This window comes from Puma concolor, unplaced genomic scaffold, assembly GCF_028749965.1.
Source record: "Puma concolor isolate L17-30 unplaced genomic scaffold, mPumCon1.1.hap2 unalloc_scaffold_31, whole genome shotgun sequence".
Lineage (NCBI taxonomy): Eukaryota > Metazoa > Chordata > Mammalia > Carnivora > Felidae > Puma > Puma concolor.
Genome location: NW_028240238.1, coordinates 188545 through 209538, shown reverse-complemented (window position 1 = coordinate 209538; position 20994 = coordinate 188545). Strand labels below are relative to the sequence as shown.

General features: G+C 39.5%; 1 protein-coding gene and 1 pseudogene across 1 annotated transcript in view; one reads left to right on the top strand and one right to left on the bottom strand.

Annotated features, from left to right (window-relative positions):
- The window catches only part of LOC147571283 (EF-hand calcium-binding domain-containing protein 13-like), a 136013-nt gene that overhangs the window by 38680 nt on the left and 76339 nt on the right, over window positions 1-20994 (top strand). The window contains 2 exon segments of the mRNA XM_086696454.1: window positions 2505-2648; window positions 6339-6413. Of these exon segments, the coding sequence (XP_086552580.1) occupies window positions 2505-2648; window positions 6339-6413 (219 nt within the window).
- On the bottom strand, window positions 8587-8713 carry LOC147571287 (U4 spliceosomal RNA; annotated as a pseudogene).

Sequence of the window (20994 nt, the reverse complement as noted above, 5' to 3'; positions counted from 1 at the left end):
CTTTAGTTTTCAGAAGTTTAATTATGATGGATCTTGACATGGATTTCTTTGGATTTATCCTGTTTGAGGTCCACTTTTGTCTTGGATCTGTAGGTTAATGTCTCTTGATAAAAATTTGGGAAGTGTGCAGGCATTATTTCTTTGAGTGCCTTTTTAAGTCTCTTTCTCTTCTTCTGGGACTCTGATGGACACAAATGTTAGATCATTTTTATATTCCTACAGGTCTCTGGAACTGTTCGTTTTTTCTTCAGTTTATTTTCTCAGTGTTGTTCATCGGATGATTTCAGTTGCTGTCAATTCATTGATTCTTACCTTTCTCTCCTCCTTTCAGCTGTTGAGTCCATCCACTGAACTTTTAATTTCAGTCATCATATTTTTTAGTCATTAAATTTCCATTTGGACTTTCTGTGTTGGTGTTTGTGCAAGAGAAAAAGCAGGCAGCTGTCCCAGTCCTCACATACTGTCCCTATACAGGAGAAGACCCCCACCCATCGGCCCAGCCTGATAGGCCCTAGGCCTCTACCACCTTTTTCCTTCCCCAGGCTCTAGGACTGACGAGATAAGCTGATGGTTCTTTGGGACGCCCTGAAAAAGTTGACGTGCTGGATAAACTCTTTACCTCTCCAGGAGGAAACTAAGAGCTGGGAATTTTAATCTCATCCTGTGCTGAACAGAGGGGAGGATCACTGCCTTCTACCAGCCCAAGCCATCGCTTTATTCTACCCCAAATACTAGACTGTGCTAGACCCATCAGAGCTCCAAGGCTGGCAAAACAGAAGCCAATCTTCTGGGGAGGCATTTTGGAAAAGCTGAATTTCTGGATATGTGGACCAAACTCTTCTTCCCCTTGGGTGAAGCTGGGAGCTAGAGTCTTTTTTTTTTTTGGATCATATGGTGCTGCATTGGAGGCAGCACTTGTGGGAGGGTGTCCCAAATGTCTGTACCAGCTTCAGTACGTCTTGTTTTGCATTCTCCTGGGATACAAGAGCCTGTCAGTTAGTTTCTAATTTATCACAAAAGGAATTTATTTTTTAATTTCTGCTGAATCAGTGTGTTTGTGGGGAGAAGAAGGGTCCAGGGCGTCCTACTTAACCATCTTACTGACATCACTCACAAGCTGTTTACTTTAAAAAAAAAAAAAATTTAATGTTTATTTCTATTTGAGAGAGAGAGACAGAGAACGAGAGTGGGAGAGGGGCAGAGAGAGACGGAGACAGAATCTGAAGGTTTCAGGCTCTGCGCTGTCAGCACAGTGCTCAACACAGAGCTTAAACCCATGAGTCATGAGATCGTGACCTGAGCTGATGTCAGGTGCCCAACCAACTGAGCCACCCAGGTGCCCCATCAGCTATTTACTTTTAAGTGAGAATTTTTTTCTTCTAAAAAGTCCTTTCACAAGATAGTATCATATATCTTGTTCTACATATTTATACATAAAAATTACCTTTTTAAGAATCATTTTAAGAATCATCTAATTCAGACATCATTTTGATCATTTCTTTGTTTAGTAATCCATAATGACGTCCAGTGACTGCCTAAAGTCGATTAACTCCTGATAATGGCTTTAATGCCCTCCACTGCCCAGCTTCCTCGCTTTACCTATCCTGATCTTCTATTAGAGAAAATCTATTTGAGTTTAGTTTGTTCCAAAATTGACACAAAAACACACCCGCATGCATACCTGTCGACCCCCTTAATAATTCTATGTGTTTGTAAGTTATTTTAAGAAAATTTTATTGCGTAGGCACCTGGGTGGCTCAGTTGATTGAGGGTCCACTTTGGCTCAGGTCATGATCTCGCCGTTCCTGAGTTTGAGCCCCATGTCTGGCTCTGTGTTGACAGCCTGGAGCCTGCTTCAGATTCTGTGTCTCCCTCTCTCTCTGCCCCTCCCCGACTCATGCTGTGCCTTTCTCTCTCTCTCAAAAATAAACATTAAAGCTTTCATTGCAGTAAAAATTTGTTTAAATTTAATGGAGGGAATACTGCCCAAATTTGTGAAGCATATATTCCAAAGTATCATAAAAAGACATGTGGGATAGTTATTTCCAAGTGATAATATTTATGTATACAGAAGATAAAAGATTAACCAGGGACTGAGCCATGTATTGCTACAAAACCTTACCCCAATTCATTATTCAGGACTGAAAGTTTTCTACTTATTTCTGTATCTGCTACCGAGAAACAGACTACTAAGAAAGTTTAAATTGTTAGAAAATTAAATGGGGAAATTGTATAATATTTTTGTTCCTATGCACTTAAATTGCAATTAAATTGGCACTTCCTTCGATACAGAGATGATAGCAAAGTAGAATATATTTTTGGCTCTCATTTTGTACTTTGTTGGTTTTCAGTATTAAAGATCTGGTAATTCTTTTCACATATAACATTTCTGAAGTTATTTTCTATGCTTGTTTATTTAGTGTTAGAACTAAAATTCATCTTACTATTGGTGTTTTCTTTTTGACTTATATTTAATACTCATTAGCATACTGCTTTATTTTCAGTGTTGACTGATGTCATTAAAGCCATTGATAAAATTAAAGATGAAAATATTGATTATGAGGATATGAATACTTGTCTTCAGCATTTTGGAGGTTACCTTTCTAAGCCAGAATTTGAGAAGATCGCAGAGTTGACTGAAGCTGACAGTAAGTGAAAACTGGGTTGACACATGTGAAAAGATGGTCACTTTGCGATTTTTTTTCCCTCAGAATAATGACTTTATTTTTTTGATTAGAAAAAAGTCCATTAAAATGAAGTCAATACAGAAAAATGCTCAAAAGTACAACAAAACATACAAAATCCCATGATCCAGAAATATCCAGTATTAACAGTCTTTCCAGACACTTTTTTCCTACAGGCAAAAGTACAAACAAAAAGAAAGTAGAGTTTATGGTTTTGCTTTCTGACAAGGAAGAGGTCAGGACAAAAGTCGTTAAATGGGACAAACGACTCTTTATTATGCCAAAGCCTATAATTCATAAGGAAGGTACTAGTTTTGAGTATCTATACCCTTATAACTTAGCAGCATCTTTTCTAAAGAGAAAGGGTGGTTGTGAGATAGACAAGTGTGTGGGGCTATAGATGAAATAAGAATGGCCATGAAGAGTATGTGAAGAGTACAGGAAGAGTATGTGAACTTTTATTACAATATATTTCTTCTTTTGCGTGTATTAACATTTTTCCATAATGAAAAGCAAAAAAGGAATAGAACAAATGTAAGTTATGTGCCTTACGTGAGAAAATGATAAGACTTTGTTAAAAGACATTATAGAATACCTAAATAAATTGGAATATATCCCATATTAATGGACTCAGAGACCCCCAAGTCTGCCAATTCTCATAATTAGTTTACTTATCTAAAGCAATTCTAATAAAACCCTGACTTTTTGATGAATTAATTCTAATATTGGTATGCATAAACAAAGATCAAGAGTAGCTAAAACACTCTTGAGGAAGAAAAACGTGGATAGGGTGTGTGAGTGGTGTTGGAGGGATCTTGCTACCCTGGATATTAAGACTCATTATAAAGTTACAGTAAGTAAAACAGTGTGAAAATGGCACAGGGATAGAGAAATTGATAGGACAGGATAAGTAACTTCCAAATATATCTACACACATATAAGGAAACATATATAATGAGGTGGCAGATTACTGGGGGGGAGGGGAAGCACCAGTTAATAAATGGTGCTGGAATAATTAATTATTCAAATGTAAAAAATAGAATTGGATCCCTACCTATGTATCATATTCAGTAATGCTTTCCAGATACGAACACTAAAATTCTCGTTAGAGAAAGAAGAAAAATTTTCTGACTTGGAGTTACAAGGAATTATTTTTAAGATACAAAATCACTAACCAGAAAAGATTTATACATTTGACTACATTAAAAATAAGAACTTCTCTTTATTAAAAGGTAATACAAACAGAATGAAAATACAAGCCACAAATGGAGCAAAGATTATTATTAAAAAAAATTTTTTTAATGTTTATTTATTTTTGAGAGAGAGAGAGGTGCAGAGTATGAGTGGGGGAGGAGCAGAGAGAGAGGGAGACAGAATCTGAAGCAGGCTCCAGGCTCCCAGCTGTCAGCACAGAGTCCTAAGCGGGGCTTGAACTCATGAATTGCGAGATCATGACCTGAGCCAAAGTTGGATGCTTAGCCGACTGGGCCACCCAGGCATTCCAGAGTAAAGATTATCTGTAACACTCATAACAGCGAAAGATCATTGTGGAGAATAAATAGGAAACCCCTATAAATTAACAACCCAAGAGAAAAATGGCCAAATTACAAGAACAGCCATTGCCAGATGAAGCAACGTAAGTTGCTAATAATCATATGAAGTCTTTTTATACATCATAGTAATCAGGGAAATGCAGAATTTAGGTCACAATGAAATACCTTTTGATGCTGACCAAATTGGCAAAAATTAAGGTCTGTTAATTTAATTGTTGGTAAATAAGGCAAAAGTGGTAAAAGAACTTTGAAAAACATTATGTAGTATTCTGTAAGGTTTTCATACTTCATGGCTTAGAAAATCCATTTTTTAGTGATACATCCCAGAAAATCTCTGCACTGATGTGCAAGGAGACATGTTAAAAATGCTCATAGCAGCTCTGATCTTAATAGAAGAAGGAAGGAAGGAAGGAAGGAAGGAAGGAAGGAAGGAAGGAAGGAAGGAAGGAAGGAAGGAAGGAAGGAAAAGGAAGGAAGGAAGGAAGGAAGGAAGGAAGGAAAAGGAAGGAAGGAAGGAAAGAATGAACAAAAAGAAACAACATGATCGGTGATAGAATGTATAAATAAATTGTGGTATTTACCACTGATGCATGATGAAATACTGATAATGTGTACATTAGTGAAAATGAACTATAGCAATATACTATATGGATGGTTCTTGGAAATATAATATTGAATGAAAAAAGCAAGTCTAGATTGCTATAGTGTGATAATTTTTATAGAGCTGTAAAACAAAATTAAGGAATATTTTGTTTATCCTGTGTAAAATTATATGTAAAAAAACAAGACCTTGGTTAATTTTAAAAAATTCAGCAATGTTCTCTCTGTAAAGAAGCAGTAGAATAGAATGGGGGAAGCACAGAAGCAGATGCAGTGGTGTTAATAATGTTCTTCAACTGTGAGGGAGAGGAAGGGGGAAAAACGTTACGGAGAGGGAGTGAGGCAAACCATAAGGGACTCTTAAATACTGAGAACAAACTGAGGGTTGATGGGGGTGGGGGAGAGGGGAAAGTGGCTGATGGGCATTGAGGAGGGCACTTGTTGGGATGAGTACTGGGTGTTGTATGGAAACCAATTTGACAATAAACTATATTAAAAAAATAATAAAAATAAAAAGTAATTTTGTCCTTAAAACAATAATGTTCTTCAAATGGGAGGCGGGTTCAGTGGTTCAGCTAAAACATTTGTGTATCAAATAGACATTATCAAAAATAGGGAATCTATTGCTTTAGAAAGTTATATGTTCCTGTTAGTGGATGTAAATCTTCATTAACTCTAACATTCCCCTAGGATTTTTCAAAGTCTCATTTTTTTCAAGTCTTTAAATATTTGGTTAAGAATACAAAGTAATTTGGTGCTCCTTAAAGTAAACTTCTCAAAGATTCTTTATCTTGGAAATAGGCAATAGGCTGTGCCTTATCTTTTATAGATTAGAATTGGAATTTGATGTTTTTAGTGGGATAAACAAAGGAGTAGTGTTATCAAAAGCTCATCCTATTTATATAAAACCTGTATATGCGGCCTTAGAAAATTCTTAGACATCTTTATCCATTCTAATATTGGGATATTATATATAATCAAGGAAAGACATTTTCTAAGTATAGAATGACTATTAAAACGTTTAATAGTTTCAAAAGTATACTGGAATAAAGATAACAATGTGAATGGTAGCCTGAGGTGGGAGAAACCAGAGGTCAAGAAAACTCACTTCTAATCTCTGATCTCGTATTTCCTTTTGTGACCTGGGGAAAAAAAATCATGATATCATGTCTAAGTATTTTTTAAAATGTATAAAACAATACACTAATCCTTTACCGACATATCTTTGAGTTGTTGTCAGGCCAAGACAAGATAATGTAAGTTAAAATTACAAATGTTGTGCGCTTGTAACTAGAAGGATTTTGATTAACTTTCCTGGCATTTTTCAGTTTTACTTTCTCCTTGTGTGTTGAATTGCTTTTTCCTCTTAGAACCGTATATTTTGAGTGGTATTAGCTGATGGCTATAATCATGTTATCTCCCTATAATTTATTTTACATAATTCAATAGTTGTCATAATTAACATTTGAAGATATTGAAGAAAATATTCTTTTCTCCTTAGAAACGAAAAAAGTGAATTTTAAAGGTTTCATTGATACAATGATGACCAATACGGAACGCTTCTCTGAAAAATTATGTAAGAACATCACATTTTGTGCTTTCATTTACTTTTTCAAGTTTATTTATTTATTTTGAGAGACAGAGAAAGAGCAGGGGCAGGGCAGAGAGAGAGAAAGGGAGAGAGAGAGAATCCCAAGAAGACTCCACACTGTCAGTACAGAGCCCAGTGCACAGCTCGATCTCACAAACCATGAGATCGTGACCTGAGCGGAACTCAAGAGTTGGACACACTTACCCGACTGAGCCACCCACCCCAACATATGTTGTGCTTTTAGTGGACCAACTGGTGTGACAAACTTTAGAAGAGTGTAGTAGACTAAAAGAGGCAGTCATCCTGTAGGTCGTCAGCCAAACAGATGCCTGGCTTACTGCTGATGTTTGGTTTCAATCTTCTCTGTTCATGATTTCTAAATCTCGAGCACTTCCACGTGCAAATGAATTGAAAGTTTTTACGAGCTTACTGTTTATCCTCACACTTACTGTAAAGAGCTAGAACCGTGTATATAAAATTCCTTTTTGGAAGATGTAAAATGTCTTCCCAATTTGGGGAAGTGATGCCATCTAGTGACTAGCGCTGGGTACTCACATGCAAAATTTCCTCTTTCATTTGTTTATATATTTTTTTCCATCTTCCAATTTATTCAGTAATATTTACTGAGCCATTGTTATATATGCTTTCTGTTAAGCTGATGAGCTGTTAAGATGAGAAAGACAGTCTTGGCCACTCAGAAGCTCACTGTAAAGAAATATAAGGTCCTATATGTATATTTTAAATGGAGTGAAGTTAGTTTAGAAATTGAAGCTAAAAGTAGCATTTTGTTATTTTGTGCTTAGCTATTGGGTAATAGTGCATTTTAAGTAACAGTTATTTTACCTTACACTAGAAATCAATTTAATTTGCTTTCTATACAAGGTGGAACATAATAGATTAATTGGATGAAGAGATTATTTGCATGGTTAGTCACTTCATTTATCCTAGGAATTTTAGTTTCATGGAAATAAAAAGTTTTTGTTTTTGTTTTTAAACATTTTTATTATTTTTGAGAGACAGAGAGAGAGAGAGCACGAGCCGGGGAGGGGCAGAAAGAGACAGAAACACAGAATCTAAGCAGACTCTAGGCTCCGAGCTGTCAGCACAGAGCCCGACGTGGGGCTCGAACTCACAAACAGCGAGGTCATGACCCAAGCCGAAGTAGGATGCTTAACCAACTGATCCACCCAGGCACTCTGAGTTAAAAAGTTTTATTAGCACAGAGTTGTATAGTATATTATCTTACTCGTATCTAGAGTTAAATTTCCTTTCTTGTTGTTAAATATTGCACATTTATATTCACTGCTTTCCTTTTTTCTTCATCTGGCTGCTCATTTCTTCACCAGACAGCTTATTGGTTCTGTATACCTCATTGGGACCTTCCATCCATTTATCCCTCAACTTCGTCCTTACCCACCAGTCTCCCTGTTTTCACTTTTCTTCCTTATCCACTTGAAAATCTCTGGTCTGTGTACCTCGAATACCCTAAAGTCTTCAGTACCCTAAAGTGCCCTTTGGTTGCACCTGTCTGACAAAACTCCCAACCCTGGCTTCTCCTCGTGGCTGACATCATTTCTAGAGAAAATCATATAGCTCAGCAGATTGAACACTTTGAAATCTTGACCATCAGTGTCTGGTGGCCCTCAGCACTACCTAGGAATTATGTGATTCCCACCCTCTCCCAGTTAGTTTATTCTTTTACTCTCTGAAATAACTAATTAACAATCTCCATTCTCTCAAACTTCCATTCCTACTCCAACCTTAGCCCTTCTCACATTTAGCAGATAACTTAGCCTTTATAAGGAAAATAGAAGCCTGTCACTATTTTGAGGACGTTAAGGTATTTCCCAATATTTTCTCCTAAAAGTTCTTAAGTTTTTCTTTTTCATAGTTAAGTCTTTAATTCACCTGAAATTGATTTTTATGTTTAGAGTGAAATTGGGATCCAATTTAGTTTTTTTCCATAAAGATATTAGCTGGTGACCGTTTTATATTAATTCTTTGAGATTTACGTATTGTATAAATTGATTTGGAACCTGACACTCACACATGATGGCCTTGGGATTTAGGTTATCATTGGAGATTTTATTCCTTCTATCCATACCTCTGGCAGAGAACAGCCTTTCTTCTTGAATTCCTAAAAAGGTGACTAAAGTGTTTTTATTAATAATTTTCAGATGGAAAGATTTTCCGGGGCCCTGTCTTTTTTGGGAAAAGTTTTCAATTAGCAATAATCGCGCCTCGGATAAACCTCATTGGCTATGATACTGCCACTGTGCAAAGCTGGGCCCTGTCTTTTGTTTGTTTGTTTGTTTGTTTTGTATTAAGATTTTTTTTAATGTTTGTTTATTTTTGAGAGAGCAAGGGACAAAGTGCGAGCAGCGGATAGGCAGAGAGAGAGGGAGACACACAATCCGAAAGAGGCTCCAGGTTCTGAGCTGTCAGCACAGAGCCCAATGGGGGACTCGAACTCACAAACTGAGAGATCGTGACCTGAGTTGAAGTCGACGCTTAACTGACTGAGCCACCCAGGCCCTGGTTTTAAGTAGGCATCTCAATTATAATTCTAGACTTGTCTGTACCAAGTAATAACAATAATACTTATTATCTTACTCACATTTATTGAGGGTTTACTGTGTGCCAGTACTGTTTTAAATGTTTTATTTATTAACTCATTTAATTCTCACATCAACTCTATTATTTTTATTTTATGGATGGGAAAACCACGGCACAGAGGTTAAAGAAGTCACATAGCTAGTATGTGGTAGAATTAAGATTAGAACTCGGGTAGAGTGGTGCCTGGTTGGTTCAGTCAGTTGAGTGTCCGACTCTTGATTTTAGCTCAGGTCGTGACCGCAGCGTTGTGAGATGGAGCCCCACATCAGGCTCTGTGCTGGGCATGGATCCTGCTTAAGATTCTATCTTGAGAGGCCCTGTGTCAGCTTGGCAGAGTGGTGCCACCCCAGAACCGGGTGTGTGGAGTGGGATCCTTTAAGATGTTGGGGTTTGAATCCCAGCTGAGCGCCTGGGAGGTGCAGGAGACTGTGGAGCGGGACAAACTGACCAGCTCGTGCCTGTGCTGTGCTGTGAGGGCTGCCTGAACAGGGTGGTTTGGTCTAGGGAGGAGAAACTGCCATGATGCCATTTTCCTCCAATCACCAACATGGTGGGGCTTCAGGGAACAGGACAGCAGGCCCCCAGGGGAGGTTGGACTGCTTACACCAAACCCTGCCTCACCATGCCTGGCAGCTGCATATCTGCTGGAGGGAGAATTGCCACTTACCCAACCAGAGGGTCCCTCCTCCAGACCAGCACAACCGCTGGCTCCAGGGCACCTTCGGACAACGGTCCGGCAGTTTCTCATTTTCTGATTTGATTTTTGGTGATACCTATTTTCTTTTCTTGTCTTTTCTCCTCCTTCTTCTTCCTTCCCTTCTCTATTCTGGTTGTTAAGTTGTGTAAGCAGGCATTTTTAATCTATGCATTTTACACCTCTTCTGTATCTCTTCCTCTAGATTAAGCCGTATAGTTTCTCTGATTCTCTGTCCGCTCAATTTTTTTCCTCTTTCCCTGCCCCTGTCATTTCCCTCTTTCTATGGGATAAGGCTTCTTCCACCCCCTCCCCTTTTTAGTTTTTTCCAGGGTTACTTCAATGAACAAATCGAAGCACGCCTGGTGGAAGGTCCACACCACCAGTGCGAGTAGGGGTATAAAGCAACCAGAGTCACAACAACAGAGAGCATGCGACACACTCCAAAAACACCTCCTGAAGGGTCAGGCCCTGGATAGTATATGACCCCTTTTTAACACAGTAGTACTCACAGGGGCAGGACACATAACAAACTATTAAAACACGTAAAAGACAGAAAACTAGACAAAATGACTAGACAGAAGAATTCTCAAAAATTCTAGGAAGAAATGACAGCCAGAAAAATTGCTCAAAACAGATATAAACAATATATCTAAACAAGAATTTGGAATAATCGTCATAAGACTAGGAGCTGGGCTTGAAAAAAACTATAGAAGACAGCAGAGAATCTATTGCTGCAGAGATCAAGGACACAAGAGATAGTCATGATGAATTAAAAAATGCAGTAAATGAGATGCAAAATAAACTAGATGCAGAGACAGCAAGGATGAAGGAGCAGAGGGAAGAATAAGTGAAATAGAAGATAACATTATGGAAAATGATGAAGCTTAAAAAAGAGAGAGAGAGGAAAATATTAGACCATGAGGGGAGAATTAGAGACCTAAGTGATTCAATGAGATATAATAATATCTGTATCATAGGAGTTCCAGAAGGAGAAGAAAGAGAAAGGGGCAGAAGGTTTATTTCACCAAATTATAGTTGAGAGCTTCCCTAATCTGGGGAAGGAAGCAGACATCCAAGTCCAGGAGGCACAGAGAAATCCCTTCAGAATTAACAGAAACAGGTCAGCCCCAAGGCATATCATAGTGAAATTGGCAAAATACAAAGATAAAGAGAGAATTCTGAAAGCAGCTAGGGACAAATGGGCCTTAACCTACAAGGGCAGACACATAAGGGTAGTAGCAGACCTGTCCACTGAAACTTGGCAGGCCACAAGGGAGTAGCTGGAAATATTCAATGTGCTGAATAGGAAAAATATGCAGCCAGGAATCCTTTATCCATCAAGGCTGTCATTCAGAACGAAAGGAGAGATCAAGGCTTTTCCAGACAAACAAAAACTGAAGGAATTCATGACCACTAAACCAACCCTGCAGGCACTCTGTGAGTGGAATGCTGCAAAGACTACAAAGGCCCAGAGACATTGCCACAATCATGAAACCTACAGATAACACAATGACACTAAATCCATATCTTTCAGTCATAACTCTGAATGTAAATGGGCTAAATGCCTCACTCAAAAGGCATAGGGTATCAAAACGGATAAAAAACCAAGTTCCATCTATATGCTGTCTACAAGAGACTCATTTTAGACCTGAGGACACCTGAAAATTGGAAGTGAGGGGATGGAGAACCATATATCATGCTACTGGAAGTCAAAAGAGAGCTGGAATAGCCATACTTCTATCAGACAAACTAGATTTTAAAGTAAAGACGGTAGCAAATGATAAAGAAGGGCATTATTGTCATAATTAAGGGGTCTATCCATCAAGAAGAGATAACAATCGTAAATGTTTATGCCCCCAACTTGGTAGAACCCAAATTTATAAATTAATCACAAACATAAGCAATCTCACTGATAATAATACGGTAATTGTAGATGACTTTATTTTTTTTCAATATATGAAATTTATTGTCAACTTGGTTTCCATACAACACCCAGTGCTCATCCCAAAAGGTGCCCTCCTCAGTACCCATCACCCACCCTCCCCTCCCTCCCACCCCCCACCAACCCTCAGTTTGGTCTCAGTTTTTAAGAGTCTCTTAGGCTTTGGCTCTCTCCCACTCTAACCTCTTTTTTTTTTTTTTTTTTTTTTCTCCTTCCCCTCCCCCATGGGTTTCTGTTAAGTTTCTTAGGATCCACGTAAGAGTGAAACCATATGGTATCTGTCTTTCTCTGTATGGCTTATTTCACTCAGCATCACACTCTCCAGTTCCATCCACGTTGCTACAAAAGGCCATATTTCATTTTTTCTCATTGTCACGTAGTATTCCATTGTGTATATAAACCACAATTTCTTTATCCATTCATCAGTTGATGGACATTTAGGCTCTTTCCATCACTTGGCTATTGTTGAGAGTGCTGCTATAAACATTGGGGTACAAGTGCCCCTATGCATCAGTACTCCTGTATCCCTTGGGTAAATTCCTAGCAGGTGCTATTGCTGGGTCATAGGGTAGGTCTATTTTTAATTTTTTGAGGAACATCCACACTGTTTTCCAGAGTGGCTGCACCAGTTTGCATTCCCACCAGCAGTGCAAGAGGGTTCCCGTTTCCCCACATCCTCTCCAGCATCTATAGTTTCCTGATTTGTTCATTTTGGCCACTCTGACTGGCGTGAGGTGATATCTGAGTGTGGTTTTGATTTGTATTTCCCTGATGAGGAGTGACGTTGAGCATCTTTGCATGTGCCTGTTGGCCACCCGGATGTCTTCTTTAGAGAAGTGTCTATTCATGTTTTCTGCCCATTTCTTCACTGGGTTATTTGTTTTTCGGGTGTGGAGTTTGGTGACCTCTTTATAGATTTTGGATACTAGCCCTTTGTCCAAATGATATGTCATTTGCAAATATATTTTCCCATTCTGTTGGTTGCCTTTTAGTTTTGTTGGTTGTTTCCTATGCTGTGCAGAAGCTTTTTGTCTTCATAAGGTCCCAGTAGTTCATTTTTGCTTTTAATTCCCTTGCCTTTGGGGATGTGTCGAGTAAGAGATTGCTACGACTGAGGTCAGAGAGGTCTTTTCCTGCTTTCTCCTCTAGGGTTTTGATGGTTTCCTGTCTCCCATTCAGGTCCTTTATCCATTTTGAGTTTATTTTTGTGAATGGTGTGAGAAAGTGGTCTAGTTTCATTCTTCTGCATGTTGCTGTCCAGTTCTCCCAGCACCATTTGTTAAAGAGACTGTCTTTTTTCCATTGGATGTTCTTTCCTGCTTTGTCAAAGATGAGTTGGCCATACGTTTGTGGGTCTAGTTCTGGGGTTTCTATTCTATTCCATTGGTCTATGTGTCTGTTTTTGTGCCAATACCATGCTGTCTTGATGATTATAGCTTTGTAGTAGAGGTTAAAGTCTGGGATTGTGATGCCTCCTGCTTTGGTCTTCTTCTTCAAAATTACTTTGGCTATTCGGGGCCTTTTGTGGTTCCATATGAATTTTAGGATTGCTTGTTCTAGTTTTGAGAAGAATGCTGGTGCAATTTTGATTGGGATTGCATTGAATGTGTAGATAGCTTTGGGTAGTATTGACATTTTGACAATATTTATTCTTCCAATCCATGAGCACGGGATGTTTTTCCATTTCTTTATATCTTCTTCAATTTCCTTCATAAGCTTTCTATAATTTTCAGCTTACAGATCTTTTACATCTTTAGTTAGATTTAGCCCTAGGTATTTTATGCTTCTTGGTGCCATTGTGAATGGGATCAGTTTCTTTATTTGTCTTTCTGTTGCTTCATTATTAGTATATAAGAATGCAACTGATTTCTGTACATTGATTTTGTATCCTGCAACTTTGCTGAATTCATGTATCAGTTCTAGCAGACTTTTGGTGGAGTCTATCGGATTTTCCATGTATAATAACATGTCTTCTGCAAAAAGTAAAAGCTTAACTTCATCTTTGCCAATTTTGATGCCTTTGATTTCCTTTTGTTGTCTGATTGCTGATGCTAGAACTTCCAACACTGTGTTAAACAACAGCGGTGAGAGTGGGCATCCCTGTCGTGTTCCTGATCTCAGGGAAAAAGCTCTCAGTTTTTCCCCATTGAGGATGATGTTAGCTGTGGGCTTGTCATAAATAGCTTTGATGATGTTTAAGTATGTTCCTTCTATCCCAACTTTCTCGAGGGTTTTTATTAGGAAAGGATGCTGAATTTTGTCAAATGCCTTTTCTGCATCAATTGACAGGATCATATGGTTGTTATCTTTTCTTTTATTAATGTGATGTATCACATTGATTGATTTGCAAATGTTGAACCAGCCCTGCAGCCAGGAATGAATCCCACTTGATCATGGAGAATAATTCTTTGTAGAAGCTGTTGAATTCAATTTGCTAGTATCTTATTGAGAATTTTTGCATCCATATTCATCAGGGATATTGGCCTATAGTTCTCTTTTATTACTGGGTCTCTGTCTGGTTTAGGAATCAAAGTAATACTGGCTTCATAGAATGAGTCTGGAAGTTTTCCTTCCCTTTCTATTTTTTGGAATAGCTTGAGAAGGATAGGTATTATCTCTGCTTTAAACGTCTGGTAGAACTCCCCTGGGAAGCCATCTGGTCCTGGACTCTTATTTGTTGGGAGATTTTTGATAACTGATTCAATGTCGTCGCTGGTTATGGGTCTGTTCAAGCTTTCTATTTCCTCCTGATTGAGTTTTGGAAGTGTGTGGGTGTTTAGGAATTTGTCCATTTCTTCCAGGTTGTCCAGTTTGTTGGCATATAATTTTTCATAGTATTCCCTGATAATTGCTTGTATCTCTGAGGGATTGGTTGTAATAATTCCATTTTCATTCATGATTTTATCAGTTTGGGTCCTCTCCCTTTTCTTTTTGAGAAGCCTGGCTAGAAGTTTCTCAATTTTGTTTATTTTTTCAAAAAACCAACTCTTGGTTCATTGATCTGCTCTACAGTTTTTTAGATTCTGTATTGTTTATTTCTGCTCTGATCTTTATTATTTCTCTTCTTCTTCTGGGTTTAGGCTGTCATTGCTGTTCTGCTTCTATTTCCTTTAGGTGTGCTGTTAGATTTTGTATTTGGGATTTTTCTTAATTCTTGAGATAGGCCTGGATTCCAATGTATTTTCCTCTCAGGACTGCCTTCGCTGCATCCCAAAGCGTTTGGATTGTTGTATTTTCATTTTCGCTTGTTTCCATATATTTTTTAATTTCTTCTCTAATTGCCTGGTTGACCCACGCATTCTTTAGTAGGGTGTTCTTTAACCTCCATGCTTTTGGAGGTTTTCCAGACTTTTTCCTGTGGTTGATTTCAAGCTTCATAGCATTGTGGTCTGAAAGTATGCATGGTATGATCTCAATTCTTGTATACTTATGAAGGGCTGTTTTGTGACCCAGTATGTGATCTATCTTGGAGAATGTTCCATGTGCACTCGAGAAGAAAGTATATTCTGTTGCTTTGGGATGCAGAGCTCTAAATATATCGGTCAAGTCCATCTGATCCAATGTATCATTCAGGGCCCTTGTTTCTTTATTGACCGTGTGTCTAGATGATCTGTCCATTTCTGTAAGTGGGGTGTTAAAGTCCCCTGCAACTACCACATTCTTATCAATAAGGTTGCTTATGTTTGTGAGTAATTGTTGTATATATTTGGGGGTTCCCGTATTTGGCGCATAGACATTTATAATTATTAGCTCTTCCTGATGGATAGACCCTGTAATTATTATATCATGCCCTTCTTCATCTCTTGTTACAGCCTTTATTTTTTTATTTATTTTTTTTTTAATTTTTTTTTTTCAACGTTTATTTATTTTTGGGACAGAGAGAGACAGAGCATGAACGGGGGAGGAGCAGAGAGAGAGGGAGACACAGAATCGGAAACAGGCTCCAGGCTCTGAGCCGTCAGCCCAGAGCCCGACGCGGGGCTCGAACTCCCGGACCGCGAGATCGTGACCTGGCTGAAGTCGGACGCTTAACCGACTGCGCCACCCAGGCGCCCCTCTTGTTACAGCCTTTAATTTATTTTTTTTGTTTTTTTTTTTTTGTTTTTTTTTTTTAATTTTTTTTTTTCAACGTTTTTTTTATTTATTTTTGGGACAGAGAGAGACAGAGCATGAACGGGGGAGGGGCAGAGAGAGAGGGAGACACAGAATCGGAAACAGGCTCCAGGCTCTGAGCCATCAGCCCAGAGCCCGACGCGGGGCTCGAACCCACGGACCGCGAGATCGTGACCTGGCTGAAGTCGGACGCTTAACCGACTGCGCCACCCAGGCGCCCCCAGCCTTTAATTTAAAGTCTAGTTTGTCTGATATAAGTATGGCTATTCCAGCTTTCTTTTGACTTCCAGTGGCATGATAAATACTTCTCCATCCCCTCACTCTCAATCTGAAGGTGTCCTCAGGTCTCAAATGAGTCTCTTGTAGAAAGCAAATAGATGGGTCTTGCTTTTTTATCCATTCTGATACCCTATGTCTTTTGGCGCATTTAGTCCATTTACATTCAGTCTTATTATAGAAAGATATGGGTTTAGAGTCATTGTGATGTCTGTAGGTTTCATGCTTGTAGCGATGTCTCTGGTACTTTGTCTCACAGGATCCCCCTTAGGATCTCTTGTAGGGGTGGTTTAGTGGTGACGAATTCCTTCAGTTTTTGTTTGTTTGGGAAGACCTTTATCTCTCCTTCTATTCTAAATGACAGACTTGCTGGATAAAGGATTCTCGGCTGCATATTTTTTCTGTTCATCACATTGAAGATCTCCTGCCATTCCTTTCTGGCCTGCCAAGTTTCAGAAGAGAGATCGGTCACGAGTCTTATAGGTCTCCCTCTATATGTTAGAGCACGTTTATCCCTCGCTGCTTTCAGAATTTTCTCTTTATCCTTGTATTTTGCCAGTTTCACGATGATATGTCATGTAGAAGATCGATTCAAGTTACGTCTGAAGGGACTTCTCTGTGCCTCTTGGATTTCAATGCCCTTTTCCTTCCCCAGATCAGGGAAGTTCTCAGCTATGATTTCTTCAAGTACACCTTCAGCACCTTTCCCTCTCTCTTCCTCCTCTGGAATACCAATTATGCGTAGATTATTTCTCTTTAGTGCATCACTTAGTTCTCTAGTTTTCTCCTCATACTCCTGGATTTTTTTTATCTTTTTCTCAGCTCTCTCTTTTTCCATAATTTTATCTTCTAGTGCACCTATTCTCTCCTCTGCCTCTTCAATCCGAGCCGTGGTTGTTTCCCTTTTATTTTGCAGCTTATTTATAGCATTTTTTAGCTCCTCCTGGCTGTTCCTTAGTCCCTTGATCTCTGTAGCAATAGATTCTCTGCTGTCCTCTATACTGTTTTCAAGCCCAGCAATTAATTTTATGACTATTATTGTATATTCACTTTCTGTTATATTGTTTAAATCCTTTTTGATCAGTTCATTAGCTGTTGTTATTTCCTGGAGATTCTTTTGAGGGGAATTCTTCCGTTTGGTCATTTTGGACAGTCCCTGGAGTGGTGCGGGACTGCAGGGCACTTCCCCTGTGCTGTCTCGAATAACTTGCGTTGGTGGGTGGGGCCGCAGTCAGACCTGATGTCTGCCCCCAGCCCACTGCTGGGGCCACAGTCAGACTGGTGTGTACCTTCTCTTCCCCTCTCCTAGGGGCAGGATTCACTGTGGGGTGGCGTGGCCCGTCTGGGCTACTTGCACACTGCCAGGCTTATGGTGCTGGGGATCTGGCGTATTAGCTGCGGTGGATCGGCAAGGTGCACAGGGGCAGGAGGGGCAGGCTTCGCTCGCTTATCCTTCTGTGATCAGCTTTGGGAGGGGCCCTGCGGCACCGGGAGGGAGTCAGATCCGCCTCCGGTGGGATGGATCTGCAGTAGCACAACGTTGGATGTTTGCGCAGTGCAAGCAAGTTCCCTGGCAGGAACTGGTTCCCTTTGGGATTTTGGCTGGGGGATGGGCAAGGGAGATGGCACTGGCGAGCGCCTTTGTTCCCCACCAAGCTGAGCTTTGTTGTCCGGGGCTCAACAACTCTCGCTCCCATTGTCCTCCAGCCTTCCCGCTCTCTGAGCAGAGCTGTTAACTTAACTTATAACCTTCCAGATGTTAAGTCCTGCTTGCCGTCCGAACACACTCCGTCCGGCCCCTCTGCTTTTGCAAGCCAGACTCGGGGCCTCTGCTTGGCCGACAGGCTGCCCCTCTGCCCCGACTCCCTCCCGCCAGTCTGTAGCATGCACCGCCTCTCCACCCTTCCTACCCTCTTCTGTGGTTCTCTCGTCTACGCTTGGCTCTGGAGAATCCGTTCTGCTAGTCTTCTGGCAGTTTTCTGGGTTATTTAGGCAGGTGTAGGTGGAATCTAAGTGATCAGCAGGATGCGGTGAGCCCAGCGTCCTCCTACGCCACCATCTTCCCTGTAGAGGACTTTCATACTCCACTTACAGTAATGGAGAGATGACCTAGGCAGAAAATTAATAAAGAAACAACGGTCTTGAATGATACACTGGACCAGATGGACTTGACAAATATATTCAGAACTTTTTATCCAAAGCAGCAGAATACACATTCTTCTCGAGTGCACATGGAACATTCTCCAAAATAGATCACATACTGGGTCACAAAGCAACCCTAAATAAATATAAAAGGATTGAGATCATACCATGCATATTTTCAGATCACAATGCTATGAAACTTGAAATCAACCACAAGACAAAATTTGGAAAGCCTCCTAATGCATGGAGGTTAAAGAACATCCTACTAAAGAATCAGTGGGTCAATTAGGCAGTTAAAGAAGAAATTTAAAAATATACGGAAGCAAATGAAAATGAAAATATAACATTCCCAACCCTTTGGGATGCAGCAAAGGCAGTCCTAAGAGGAAAATACACTGCAATCCAGGCCTATCTCAAGAAACAAGAAAAATCCCAAATACAGAATCTACCCTCACACCTAAAGGAACTAGAAGCAGAGCAGCAAAGAAACCCCAAAGCCAGCAGAAGAAGAGAAATAACAAAGATTAGAGCAGAACTAAACAATAGGGAATCCAAAAAAAAAACCCCAAAAAACAAAAAACACAGTAGAACAGATCAATTAATCTAAGAGGTGGCTTTTGGAAACAATACACAAAATTGATAAAACCCTAGCCAGACTTCTCAAAAAGAAAAGAGAGAGAACCCAAATAGATAAAATCACCGATGAAAGAGGAGAGATCACAACCAACACCACAGAAATACAATTATTAGAGAATACTGTGAAAAATTATATGCCAACAAACTGGACAATCTGTAAGAAATTGGACAAATTCCTAGACACCCACACACTACCAAAACTCAAACTGGAAGAAATAGAAAATTTGAACAGACCCACAACCAGTGAAGAAATTGAATCAGTTATCAAAAATATCCCAACAAATGAGTCCCAACAAATGGGCCAGATGGCTACCCAAGGGACTTCTACCAGACATTTAAAGCAGAGTTAGTACCTATTCTTCTCAAGCTGTTCCAAACAATAGAAATGGAAGGAAGGCTTCTGGACTAATTCTATGTAGCCAGCATTACCTTGATTCCCAAACCAGACAGAGACCCCACTAAAAAGGAGAATTACAGGCCAATATCCCCGATGAACATGGATGCAAAAATTCTCAACAAGATACTAGCAAATTGAATTCAACAGTATATTAAAAGAATTATTAACCATGATCAAGTGGGATTCATTCCTGGGCTGCAGGACTGGTTCAGTATTCGCAAATCAATCAATGTGGTATATCACATCGATAGAAGAAAGGATGAGAACAATATGATCCTGTCAGTAGGTGCAGAAAAAGCATCTGACAAAATACAGCATCATTGTGTAAAAACCCTCCAGAAAGTTGGGATAGAAGGAACATATCCTAACATCATCAAATCTACATATGAAAAGCCCAAGCTAATATCATCCTCAATGGGGAAAAACTGAGAGTTTACCCCCTGAGATCAGGAATACAACAGGGATGTCTACTCTCACCACTGTTGTTTAATATAGTGTGGGAAGTCCTAGCCTCAGCAATCAGACAACAAAAGGAAATAAAAGGCATCCAAATTGGCAAAGAAGTCAAACTTTCATTTTTTGCAGATGACATGATACTCTACATGGAAAACTCAAAAGACTCCACCAAAAAACTTCTAGAACTGATACATGAATTCAGCAAAGTTGCAGGATATAAAACCTATGTACAGAAATTGGTTGCATTTCTATACAGCAAGAATGAAGCAATAGTAAGAGAAATCAAAGAATCGATCCCATTTACAATTGTATCAAGAACCATAAAATACCTAGGAATAAGTTTAACCAAAGAGGTAAAAGATCTGTATGCTGAAAACTGTAGAAAACTTATGAAAGAAATTGAAGAAGACACAAAGAATGGAAAGGCATTCCAGGCTCATGGATTGGAAGAAAAAATATTGTTAAAATGTGGATAGTACCCAAAGCAATCTACACATTCAGTGTAATCCCACTCAAAATTGCACCAGCATTCTTCTCAGAGCTAGAACAAACAATCTTTCAATTTGTAGGGAACCACACAAGACCCCGAATAGCCAAAGTAATGTTGAACAGGAAAACCAAAGTAGGAAGCATCACAATCCCAGACTTCAGCCTCTACTACAAAGCTGTAATCATCAAGACAGTATGGTATTGGCACAAAAATAGGCACATAGACCAGTGGAATAGAATACAGAACCCAGAACTGGACCCACAAATGTATGGCCAACTAATCTTTGATGAAGCAGGGAAGAGTATCCAAGGAAAAAAAGAAAGTCTCTTTAGCAAATGGTGCTGGAAGAACTGTACAGTAACATGCAGAAGAAGGAAACTGGACCACTCTCTCACACCATACACAAAAATAAACTCACAGTGGACGAAGGGCCTAAATGTGAGACAGGAAACCATCAAAACCCTAGAGGGGAAAACAGTCAACAACCTCTTTGACCTCAGCCACAGCAACTTCTTACTTGATACGTCTCTGAAGGCAAGGGAGATAAAAGCAAAAATGAACTATTGGGACCTCATCAAGATAAAAAGTTTCTGCACAGCAAAGGAAACAATCAACAAAACTAAAAGGTAACTGATCGAATGGAAGAAGATATTTACAAATGACATGTCAGATAAAGGGCTAGTATCCAAAGTCTATAAAGAACTTACCAAGCTCAACACCCAACAAACAAACCAGTGAAGAAACGGACAGATGACGTGAGCAGACGCTTTTCCAAAGAAGACATCCAGATGGCCAGCAGAC